We start from the raw sequence: 12,364 nt of genomic DNA on the forward strand, positions 1-12,364 counted from the left end.
TTCATACATTAGGAATTCAGATTTCCAAATTGAGACTCAGAGAGAATCAAAATCGGTGCCCCTGATGCTAGAACATCCTGCCCTAAGTCTTGTTTTATTTTGTATTCTTCGAATGAGGAAAGAAAAAAAGGGCTGGGATGAAAAAAAAACAAATTACAAAAAATCAGTCTGGACACAGTACTTACTCCTTACAAGAGGTAAATCAAGTTATACCTGGCGGCACTCATAGATAAGGGGCTGCTCAGTGGGTTAGCTGATTTGCAGTTGGTTGCGGCAGCACTCTTCACTACCGAAGCCTGAGCGCTGTAGAGCTTACAGAGCGACACAAAAATAAATGTGAGCCTTATAGGAGGGTATCTTAAATGCACAGAATGCTGACTCGAACCCATTGAAATGAAAGATACAGCAGGATTTATTGAGGAAAAGATGTCTACATACATCTGCAATAACCACAGTTCAACTATTAACTCTTAAACATATGTGGTAAAAGGTATGATGGGAAGGGAAAAGAGCCCACGTTTCTTTCTGCAGCTCCAACGGTAATCACACACCACAAAGAGCGAGCAGCACCTGGGCTGAAGATGGACGCAAGTCCGTTCCGAGAGGCGAGTAGGGACTTTGGCATCTGTGAATAGGGGGCTGTGCTGAGAGCCCTAGCTGTGAGCTCAAAGCTGTTGTGACGTGTAAGTAGTAGTTTAGTGTGTGTTTTGTAAGACCGTGTGAGAGCGTTGCGGCTGTGCCCTCATGTAATTCGTGAGAAAGGTGGTGAATGGATCCTATATTCGGTTTGTACAATAGAATCAACTAGCAGTGAGAAACGCTCAGCACATTTATAAAGAAATAACACGAGGATGTGATTGGTTACCGATCATAGTCTCCTTACATTCTTGTATGGCTGCTCTCAATCATGCTTCACAGGTGACCAGAGCTGCAATTACAGAGCCCAGGTCTAGGCCGGGAAAATGACTCATCTGAATGATGCTGCCTCACTGGGGGCACATATGACTTGGCATGCTTGCGGCAGGGTCAGAAATGACTTCTCTAAATAAGTTTAGCACAGGCTTACTATTATGCACCGAGTGCTTGACTTTGAACTCTTTTAGCTGGGACTTAAACATCAGTATGCCGTACATCATGCCCTTAAATACCGAACAATGCTAATTAGTGCCTTTTAAAATAAATTAATCTGCAAGGCGCGGATCATGCCCGGACAGCCACTGCTGCCTGTAAAGCCCTGCAGCCTCGCTCAGAAACTAGTGCAGCAAACGGCATGCGAAGAAGAAAGATGCTGCACAACTTGTGACCCTCGGCAACCCGATACCTGCAGTTTAATAGGCACGCTGCAACTTTCTCCCTCTTACACTGTGGTATGTTGCTAGGCCCAGGATCTGCTCTCTGTGCTCCTTCACGCTGCTCGCTTTTGAAAAGCAAAAGCTGCAAATGGTGCCTCAGTGATGTGTGAAGTGTTTGCGCTTCGCAACGGAGTTTGCGCACTCAGGGTTATTACACTAAATGCACGTACCCTACAGGGAACACTGGCCATTAGGCATTTTTGACTCTAAGCCCACGCTAAATTACAACATTCCAGTAAAACTTACTTTGGGGTAAGCAGGACATAAGATTGTTACAGTGAAAATGGATCTAGTTTGTATTTATTGGTGTTGTAGAAACGTTCGTTTTGAGTGAAGTTCCTGGCATAAACTGTGCAGTGATAGGGGTCAGTTTAATGTGTATTATTTGGTGCCGTTGCATATGTGCCTTACCAGTGAAGCTCTTCTCACACACGGTCCAGTGATAAGGCTTCTTTCCTGTGTGTGCACTTTGATGCCGTACGTGGCCTTTCTTTCTGAGAATAGCGTTTGGAAGACACTTTGCAGAGATAAGGTTTCTCTCCTGTGTGTTTGGTGTTACGAGACTTAACTTTTGAGTTAAGCTCTTCTCGCACACAGTGTAGTGAAAAGGCTTCTCTCATGTGTGTACGCTTTGATGCCGTACAAGGGATCCCTTATCAGCAAAGCGCTTGGAACACAGAGTGCAGTGATAAGGCCGCTCTCCTGTGTGTGCTCTTTGATGCAGTACAAGGGTTGCCTTCTGAGGAAAGGTTTTGGAACACACAGTGCAGTGGTAAGGCTTCTCTCCGGTGTGTGTTCTTTGATGCAGTACAAGGGTCGACTTACGGGAAAAGCTCTTTGAACACACAGTGCAATGATGAAGTCTCTCTCCTGTGTGTACACTTTGATGCCGTACGAGGTCTCCCTTTTGAGAAAAGCTCTTTAAACACACAGTGCAGTGATAAGGTCTCTCTCCGGTGTGTATTAGTTGGTGCTTTAGTAGATTTGCCTTTTGATTGAAGCTCTTCTCACACATAGTGCAGTGATACGGTCTCTCTCCGGTGTGTATTAGTTTGTGCTTTAGTAGAGTTGTCTTTCGATTGAAGCTCTTCTCACACAAGGTGCAGCAAAAAGGCTTTTCTCCTGTGTGTATGCGTTGATGGTCATGAAGAATTTTCGTTTGAGTGAAGCTCTTGGCACATACAGAGCAGTGATAAGGCCTCTCTCCTGTGTGTACGCTTTGATGAGGCCTCTCTCCTGTGTGTACACTTTGATGAAGCCTCTCTCCTGTGTGTACGCTTTGATGCTGTACAAGGCCTTTCTTATTAGCAAAGCGCTTGGAACACAGAGTGCAGTGATAAGGCCGCTCTCCAGTGTGTGTTCTTTGATGCTGTAAAAAAGTTGCCTTGTGAGTGAAATACTTTTTACACGTTTCGCAGGGAAATGGCCTGAGGCTGGTGTGTCTTTTTTTGTGCCTCACAAGAAGTGTCTCTTTGATAAATCCTTTGTCACACACATTACAAGCAAAGCATCTCTCCCTCATGTGCATTCCGCGCCGTTTCTTTAAGTAGATATTTTCAGTAACATTAATCTTTCCTCCGGAACCTTTATGGCTTTCTTTCTCATTCATACTTTCTAGATGTGATTGTTGTTCTGAAAAATAGAAAAAACATTGAAAATTACATGAAGAAAATATTTCTTGAAAAAGCTGCATTGTTATAATATGGAGAAGTGAAGTTACAATTCAGGGAAAAACATGTATGTTCTAAGAAAAAGAGTCACACTTCCCTTTGAGACACAAATGGAGGCTAGTCCTCCTACACAAAGTGTGGTGACCTGGTCCTGCAGCAGGAGGATGCTGGGAAATCAAGTGATTCACAAGAGCCACTGTTGGACATGGAGTTTCTGGTTGGCTAGGGTAGGCACCTAAGCCAGGCAGTATCCACCACTCTAGTCACTGTAAGCCAGATACACCTGAGATAACCTGCGCTCACCCTCTGGTAGCTTGGCGCAGAGCAGTCAGGCTAGTTTAAAGAGACAATGTGCAGAGCATTTGTGCAACACACTTGTGCAGCAACACAGTGAGTAAACCACAAAAGGGAATCCACACAGGATTAAGTAAAAATAGATTCTATATTGTACATCAAACAAGACCAAAATGACTTAAATCACACCGTTAGTGCAAATAATGCAGGTTTGACAGAGAAAAACACACATTACTATGAAAACATAGGTCACAGCGCACCTGCGCTCCTATTACACTTCATACGGTAACTGTAGTGAACGTGGTTGAAGTGATTGCATTTAGAAACCAAACGTACGGCGCAGGAGCACCTACTAAACGCTAAACAGTAATTGCGCTTGAATCTTCCAGCAGTTCTCCTCCACGGACGGGCCTGCACCATTCATGAGGTCATCTCCAGAGCAGAGACAATGCTGAACAAGAAATGCCCCTCACGCTCTTGCGAATTTAGAGCCCGCCGGGGCCGCTTGAATCTCGTCTCTTTGCCCAAGGGAAACTAAGCCACCCGTGAAGGAGAGCAGGGCGGCCCAACCCGCCTTACAGTACCTTTGTGGGTGCAGCGTCACTGTCCTCAGGGCATCTGTAACTTGCTAACAAATTTGTCATGTCTCGGGAGTGAGACCCGACGTTGAGAGCTTCGTGCAGTATACACGTTAAAACCCCAGGACGAGGCTGGCTGGAATGAGCCTCAGAATGCTGGCCCGCCGCATTTTACTGAACAACGTGTCGTCGAAAGGCCTGCCTCGAAGGCTTTGTGCAGCTCCTGTAGCTCTGCAGCCTTAGGCGCAGCACTGTACCACCTCAGAGCAAGTCTTCAGGGGGCTGCCCCTCGAGTCTCACGACCAGAGCGGCGACACTAGTTTGTTCTTGGTGGCATCTGATGGTGGAGATATCTTGCCAGACTCCGGGGATGAGGTTCACAATACAATTCAGCTGCAGTGAGCATGCTGGCTCAAAGATCTGTTTGTTTCTCTGGTAATGCCTCCAGGTGAAACAACGCTGTTCTCGCTATTGAAAAACGCTCACCACATGCTAGTTTGTAAAACATGGAGCACTTCCCTAGAATGCACAAAGGCACTCCCCTGGTCAGAGCGCTGCACTGTAGGCCCATGATGCACTGTTCTGTAATGCACAAAGTTTTACCTTGTGCAGAAGGGAGCAATGGCGACATGCTAGCCCTTGTAAAATGGGCTCTGTAGAAGAGTAGGGTCTGCTTCCTATGGTCACCCCCACTTTTTGCTGTGATTTACTGGTTTTTCGACTTTAGTGTGGCTCTGGGCCTGCTAATCAGACCCACAGTCCAGCTGTTCTCTCTCTAAATTGATACCATGTACTTTAGGTACAAACCTGATTGGGTATTGGGTCACCTCTGTGAGCCCCTGTATAGTGTACCATAGGGACCAAGGGCAGAGGTGCATCCAAGCCTACCAGGGGCTGCAGCATGTATTATGCCACCCCTGGCTGGCCATCCAAACTGACACCACAGGCTGTTCACTCAGCTTGGGTAAGGTGGTGTAATCACTCCTTACTTAGATATAGTATTCCTCTATCTAACCTTATATATAGTCCACATATGCACCTATAAGTCACTCCTATGGCAGGCCTCGACAATCCTGGAGGCCGGCAGAGTGCTTGGTTTTATGTGAGAGGGTGCTCTGGCATAAGCTGAGCACTTCTGCAGCTTTTGGAACCATGTCCTTATAGCTGTTCGATGATATAGCCATACCATATACTCTTAAGGGCATTATAATCCTCGCGGTTAAGTGCTAACTTTGGTTTGGCTTGCTCAAAACATGTCGTGTAAGGTGTCAAGCGCTTTGGAATACTAGCCCCCCCCCCCGCCAATTCCGGCGGCGGGGGTAGCATTCCACCCTTCTAGAGGGAGAAGACATGTTGGTTACTGCTTTACCCGGTTAAAGTTAAACAGAGCCTTAGCATCACAAAATGGATGCTGCTGCCACAGACACGAGTCTGACCTCCTGCAGCTGGGCGAAACTCAGCAAGGGAGGCCTGGACAATAGGTTTCCTGTCGAGGGAGGTGCTAGCACCTCCCCAGACAGCCAGTAGTGTATTGGAGCAGGGTGGGTTGAATGGAAAGATGTTTTTCCAGACACTGCCTGGGGCACACCAGGTGCTCTATGCAAAGCCCGGTACAAACCAGTTGCTAGGGAACCCCAGCCCCAGCTCTGCCACGAAACTGGACAAAGGGAATGGAGTGTAACTACCCCCTTCCCAGGTTCCACCCATAGGAGGGACCTAGCAAGTAATCCAGCCCCTTAGTTTAGTATTAAGTTAGGAGCTGTGTCTAGAGACAATATATTACTCTTGAAAGAAACTATGATACAGAACTCTTGGACTTCGACATTCTATGCGGACTAGAAGACTGAAGAAGATCTCCCTTGTGGTCAAGGAGTGACCATCCTGTTCAAACAGGCACCACCAGTAACTTGCCGGTTTGCTTTGTCGACGCTCCAGTGGGAACCCGACGACTCAGCGACTCAGAGACTGGACTTCCAGACTTCTCCGACTTTGATCAACATCCACAGCAAAGCTGAGACCCGTGGCGGACACGAGAGACGTGAGACTGGTTATCCTGGAATACCTGCACTTTGCTAACTGTGCAACGACTGAGGCACCCTCGCAATTGTGCATTGGGGTAAGCGAAGCCCCAGACCTGAGCATCATTTGCACCAGAGCTCAGCCGTCCTCACTTTATGAGTGCCGCGTGGGGCCTGCTACTGCATTTCAGCTCGACGCGTCTTCCCGGTTGCTAGCCTGTTGGCTAGTACGCCCCCTGAAGATGAACCTTTGAATTTTCAATGCTTGCCTGGTTGCTCTGGGCTTGCTCCAGCTTCCCTCCAACAGAGAAGCGCCTCAGATCTTGCTGGTCTGACCTGAAGCCAATCTTCACTTCCTGCGTGGGTTGCGGTGGCCAAGGCTTGTTGGGTCCAATCCGGATACCGACACAGCAGTCAACTAGATCCTTTGTGGGACAGCTTAAATCCAGCTCCTGGTCATCATCGACGTCTCCTGGTCCTCGTGGCTGCAGAGACAAGCTTCACCTCTTCACCTGTTTGCATCGCAACATCACCTGGTTCCATCCTGGTCACTGGCAAGTGACCCAGACTCTGTCCCCTCTGCTTTCAGGTTTTTCACAGTTTCAATATGATAGAGAACAGAGAGGCAACAATATATAATGCAGTGCATAAATCAAGTTGTTTTCCAAAAAGGTGTTCATATATGTTTACAAAAAAGAGTAGCGGTCCTTCAAGTTGTTCTTCAAATATTTTTATTGCAGTCTTCAAACAAAATCTTGACAGGGATGACAGCCAACGCGTTTCGCCCAGATTGGGCTTCCTCAGGGCAAAATGGTATTTTGAACGTCAACAACTTCAAGGACCGCTACTCTTTTTTTGTGAACATATATAAACACCTTTTTGGAAAACAACTTGATTTATGCACTGCATTATATATTGTTGCCTCTCTGTTCTCTATCTTGTCTGTATAATTAAGGTTCTTTAGCAGTGGACCTAAGAGGTGGGCAACTTTGGCAAATAAGGTTTTGTTTTGACTGTCGTGTATATATTAGGGTAGGGCAACTGTTGATTACTACTGCTATCCGTTGCTTGTTTGGTCTTCACAGTTTCGATCCACCCGGACACTCTTCCTTCGGCCGCCTGCAGCACTTCTTTTGCAGGTCTCCATTGAAAGCATCGACGAAACCCGACACGAAAAGGCACCTATTCACCCGGCTTCCCCAAAAATCCCAGAAGATTTAAATATTCCTCCCAATAGGGAATACTCGTCGACTAAAAAGTTAAATAAAATGGGTGCACACATAGATCTCCCCCCAGCTTCGCCCCCTATGTCATAATCCTTACTGGCGTCCCAGAATTGTCAGCACAGAAAAGGGAACCTTATCTGGAATTAAAAAACAAGGCCATTCATTGGCTAATAAACAATAGACCCTTGCCACCTAACATAAATGGCGAGATCATGTTTGTGAGAAGACTTGGCCATAGACCCAAGGATATCGCGGGTGATGTCCTGATTGTAAACTTCAGGGACCGGAGGGCAGTAGCTCACATCACGGATTGGTATGTCGAGAGAGGCGGCGATGGCATATCCACCCGTGATCTGAGCTATTTTTATCCTCAACCCCTAGTAACCGGGAGATTCCCCAGTCTACCCAGCAAGACGGGGAATAATCTTACCCTCTTTTCACCAGTTCTAACACCTTCGTTTTATAGAAGGCAGGAGGCATATTACCCGCGATCCACTCATAGAGACAGGCCCTTTCCACAACATTATATGAGAACACAGAGGTCCGCTTACATCCCGCCCTGGTCTATTCCCTTACACAATCACTACGAGGCATTAACTTCCCTTGACGAACAGGATTGAAATAGGGGGGAAAACAGGGCGCAGACAACAACCTTGAAGGTCCCAGCACTCCCACCGGCTGACTTAAATGAAAATCGGAGAGCACTTCCTCGTAAGGAATCCCCCGATAACAGGATAGGAGAAGACCAAGAAGTAGGGTTTACACTTGGGCTGGGTATCCCCAAACCCCAAAAATCTTCACAAGAGCAAAGATTTGACCTTACTCCCGAGGCAGAGAAACCTTCTCCCCCACAGATGATAAACACAAGCGAAAAAACTGACGTGGCTACCACCCCCCAGATGGGAAAAAACAATCTAAATTTTATATCCTGGAATGTCACAGGGTTAGCTAGCAAAATCTCCTTTCAACCTTGGTTAGACGTTGTCCAAAACTACGATGTAATCTGCCTCCAAGAAACATGGGCAGCGGATGAATTACACATAATTGGCTATCAGACCTTCCATAAGCCTGCCATTATAACTATCCAAGGAAGAAATAAAGGGGGCCTTTCTGTATATGTTTCCACGGCAGCAGGAATCAAAATTTTAAAGTTTATATCTACAGAGCATTATCAGATTCTGACTTTGAGAGGCGGTCATGTTAAAAACATGACCATAGTTAATGTTTATAATAATATCCCTAAAAACAATGTGGATAAAGTAAAAAAAAAAGTAAAGTCTATCTATCATTCAGGACCACTTACGCGGCGAGATGGTTCTTATTTGGATGGGAGATTTTAATTGTACTATCTGTCCATATGGTTCGTCGGACATGTGCGGTCTAGCCGAACACAAAGAGGATTCTCCCATCCACTTTATTCATTCCATACTCGGAAATGCCCTTAACGGTATGTTATTCTACTTTAATTTGTCTTACATCAATGAAATATGTTCCCCAGCCATTCCTTTCTGCCCTACTTTCAACGTCAGGGGATGTAATTCAACGATTGATTTTACCCTTTTAACAGTTTCCCACGCAACCTTGATTTCCTCATGGGAAACCCTTCCGTTAATTTTTAGTGATCACTATCCCATTTGCTTCACTCTAAAATTTAGAGGACACACTAAGACTCCAAAACAGAAATCTGTATACCTCCCGTCAGTTAAATTAGCTGCTTCCAACGGATACACGTTAAAATGGGATAAGGTGAATCCAGTTGATTTCCTTCTAAAACTGGAATCGGCTTGTCATGCAGACCTACTTGTCTGCTTATCAGGCACCGAGGGACCAGCTAAAGTCGGGAGCTCCTTTATCAAAGTCCAGGGCGAGATGAAGAATTTATTAACTAAGGAACACCGACTAAATTCTAACAAACTACATGGTTGGTTTGACAAAAGCTGTACTAAAACACATACCTCTTTGAAAAGGGCTTTGCACGCATCACCTAGATCCTTGCTTACGATTCGGCTAGCTAGGAAGCAATATATAAAAATAAAAATAGGAAGAATCAACTGAAAAAGGAGGCTTGGTCAGCTTTATGTGATGCTTCCAAAAGCAGGGATAACACCGCTTTTTGGAAAACTGTCAATACCCCTTATTTAACAAACAGAGATGTAGACATCATAGATCAGGCCATTGATGAGGAAACATGGGTTAATCACTTTTCACACCTCTATGATACTGCGACCCCCCCAGAAAATGCAAATCCCGGAATGGGACTGCCGAATACCCAGTTTGATAATTCCCCACCTACCGTGGCTCATACCCTCTTGGACGGAAGCTATAGTGGTCCCTATATTTAAAAAGGGCAACTGAGATGATCCTACCTGCTACCGCCCGATCTCATTGCTTGATGCCCTAATGAAAGTAGCAGGTCGAAAAGTGTTACACAGGATTCAATCATGGGCTGAGGAGAATGATATTATATCAAATTTGCAATATGGTTTTAGAACGGGGAAAGGCACAATAGAGCAGGGTTTAAATCTTGCAATGACAATATCGAAGTATACTCAGGCCAAGAAGTGGCACCTGTTCATTGCCTTTGTTGACCTGAGTTCTGCCTTCGATTGCGTCAACCACAATTTTTTATGGGAAATATTAATAGATCTGGGCTTGGACAACCAAATACTTCAGTTCATTAAAGAACTTTACAGGGGAGCAGGTGCTAGGGTCCGCTACACCAGATTGGGTGAGTGTTCAGGAAAATTCCCCATTAAGAGGGGTGTGAGACAGGGGTGCATTCCTGCCCCCCTTCTCTTCACACTTTACATAAACTCGATCAGCCAACACCTTAGGGAGTCCCAACACGATCATCCAACTACAATGGGAATACCAACTCCACTATTTTTATACGCGGATGACGCTGCCATCATGTCCCGTACCAGGATTGGTCTGCAGAGAGTCGTTCTCAAATTCGCTAACTACCTGGCAGAAAGGGGTTTAAAAATCAACATTCCCAAAACATACATAATGTCATGTGGGACAGGGACAAAGAGGACTCCGTGCCCTATTTTTCTTGATGGTAGGCGGATTGAGTCCACAGATAGATTCCCCTATCTGGGTATACACTTTGATAGAAAAGGTAGTTGGCAGCCTGCTGTGCCAGCTAGACAGCTAGCTTTTTCTAGGACCATAGGCGCACTGAACAATTTTGAGGCCAAAATCGGGGATAGACCAGTGAGAGAGCTGATCCATATTTACAATGCGAAATGTGTTTCTACAGCTGTATATGGCTCAGGACTCTGGGGAATGGAAAATGCTAAAAAAATTCAGTATTGTGAAAACCAGTTCATCCGCCATTTGTTGGCTGTACCTAAATCAACACCTACCTACCTTGTACATATTGAACTGGGGCTTCACTATATACTGGATATTATTAAAACAGCGCCCATTCTATTATGGCATAAAATCTGGGTCACCCCTGAGACCTCATTAAATCGTGAACTAATTAATGAGTGCCTCAAACTTGAGGGAGTAGGTAATATCAAATGGCTAACCTATGTGAAGAACATGATGACAGAGCTCGGACATTCGGAATTCTATACTAGCCCACTTGTGGAAAAGTAAATTTTGCCATGTTCTGTGTCCCTACGTGTCCCCCATCTTATGTTATGTGTGCATGATTAATATGCATATGTATTCCCCATGTTTGATTAAAGACGCAATTATAGTTGTGTCCATCTCTAGTATGCCAGTTTCCAGTTCTCGTGAAAGCTACGAGTATTAGGCCTATGTAAAAGTTACGTTGCCACGTTTCTCAGTGTGCACGTTATTTCATTGAAAAGTCCCCGTTTCTAGGCCTCAAAAGGGCCCGGACACTAGATTCAGCTCCTGTCTCCTGAGCCCTCGCTGAGGAGCGATACAGCCCCCACCTGTGTTCCTGACCCTTCACTTACTTCCTGCCTCACAGTGCCCGGCTCGGCCTGGCTCTGCCTGCCAGTCTGCCAAGAGTATGTTATGATTCTAGTTATCAGTCCAGCCCTCCTTCTCTGCATTCCTTAGCTACTGAATCGCATCAATAGTTTCCGTCATTGTCTAGCCTTTACGTCTCCATGTAAGAGAAATACTGTATTTATGGTCATTTAATATTCTTCATCACGCACTACATGTAGAATAATGCATGCTCCAGTCTTAGAGTCTGTTAGCCTTTACCCCGATAACTTTTGGATTCTATCAACATGTTCTCTAAACATCAGATACTAGATAGTGTTTAGGTACATGTTGCCCTGACTCTCCAGACTTCAGTCTCTGCTCCTAGCGCAGAAGTCATATCCCCCAGCTTCTCCTAGTAACACGTCATTGTCAGTTTACGCGCACCACTAGGTTAGAGGTCCCGGCTCCTTAGGTAGCCCTCTCCATGTTTCCGCCCCATTTATGACATATTCTGTTACGTTTACATCACATGTCTATGTATACGCCTCCTGTTACACCTACTTTCACCCTTATCTTTCGCGACTGCTATTGACCACACCCACTGCTCCGCCTATTGTATGTATTATAATGCAACTGTTTTAGTATATATGCTTGTGTACTGTTATTAAAGTTAGCGCGCTCATTCCCTGTCCCCCCTGCAGGGCTCTGCCATCCTATTCCTGTGCAGGTTGTCCTGTTCCTGTCCTTTATGCTGTATTAAACCTGCAAACTCCTACTACCTCGAATCTTGACTCTTATTTATTGAGCTATCTGTTATTGCTATGTCCAGTCAAACCTAGATCCGGTATTATTTATTTATATACCACATAATGGCGCCCGAACAGGGACTTGCCCTTTCCCCACGCGCCGGTGAAGCCACGTATGCCCCCTGATCCTCTGCAGCCGTGACGGAACCATACCGTGCACGTGCAGATATTTCTGCTTCAAGTATCCCTCAGGCCCACGGAGGAGACGGAGGTTGCGGTCCAGCATCCAGACGAGGCGGTGGAGGAACGCGGCGAGTCCCGACCAGAGCCCAAGCCGAGAGTCCAAGGTCCGAGGTATCCGGAGGCCCACCCGTAACAGAAGTCCGAAGTTCGTCCGTCCGGCGTCGAAGCAGTCCAGTCCAGTCCGAGGCTTTCCGTTCTTGCTGCCCGGTGAGTACCGTTGCTGGGGAGTATCTAGACAGGGTCAATCTAATTGTCTCTGGTCCGTGGGGTTTGGTGGTACACAGATCCCAAAACGAAGTGTCCACTCCGGTGGATGCGGGTCCTG

The 12,364-nt window shown here is 46.0% G+C and overlaps 1 protein-coding gene across 1 annotated transcript in view; it reads right to left on the reverse strand.

The window, feature by feature from the left end:
* Window positions 1–521: 521 nt before the first annotated feature.
* The window catches only part of LOC144832075 (uncharacterized), a 64,346-nt gene continuing 52,503 nt past the window's right edge, over window positions 522–12,364 (reverse strand). The window contains exon 3 of the mRNA XM_078689055.1: window positions 522–2,984. Coding sequence (XP_078545181.1) covers window positions 1,969–2,984 — 1,016 coding nt within the window. The 3' untranslated portion in view covers window positions 522–1,968. The remainder of the gene's footprint in view (window positions 2,985–12,364) is intronic.

This window comes from Lissotriton helveticus, chromosome 1_1, assembly GCF_964261635.1.
Source record: "Lissotriton helveticus chromosome 1_1, aLisHel1.1, whole genome shotgun sequence".
NCBI classification, from domain to species: domain Eukaryota; kingdom Metazoa; phylum Chordata; class Amphibia; order Caudata; family Salamandridae; genus Lissotriton; species Lissotriton helveticus.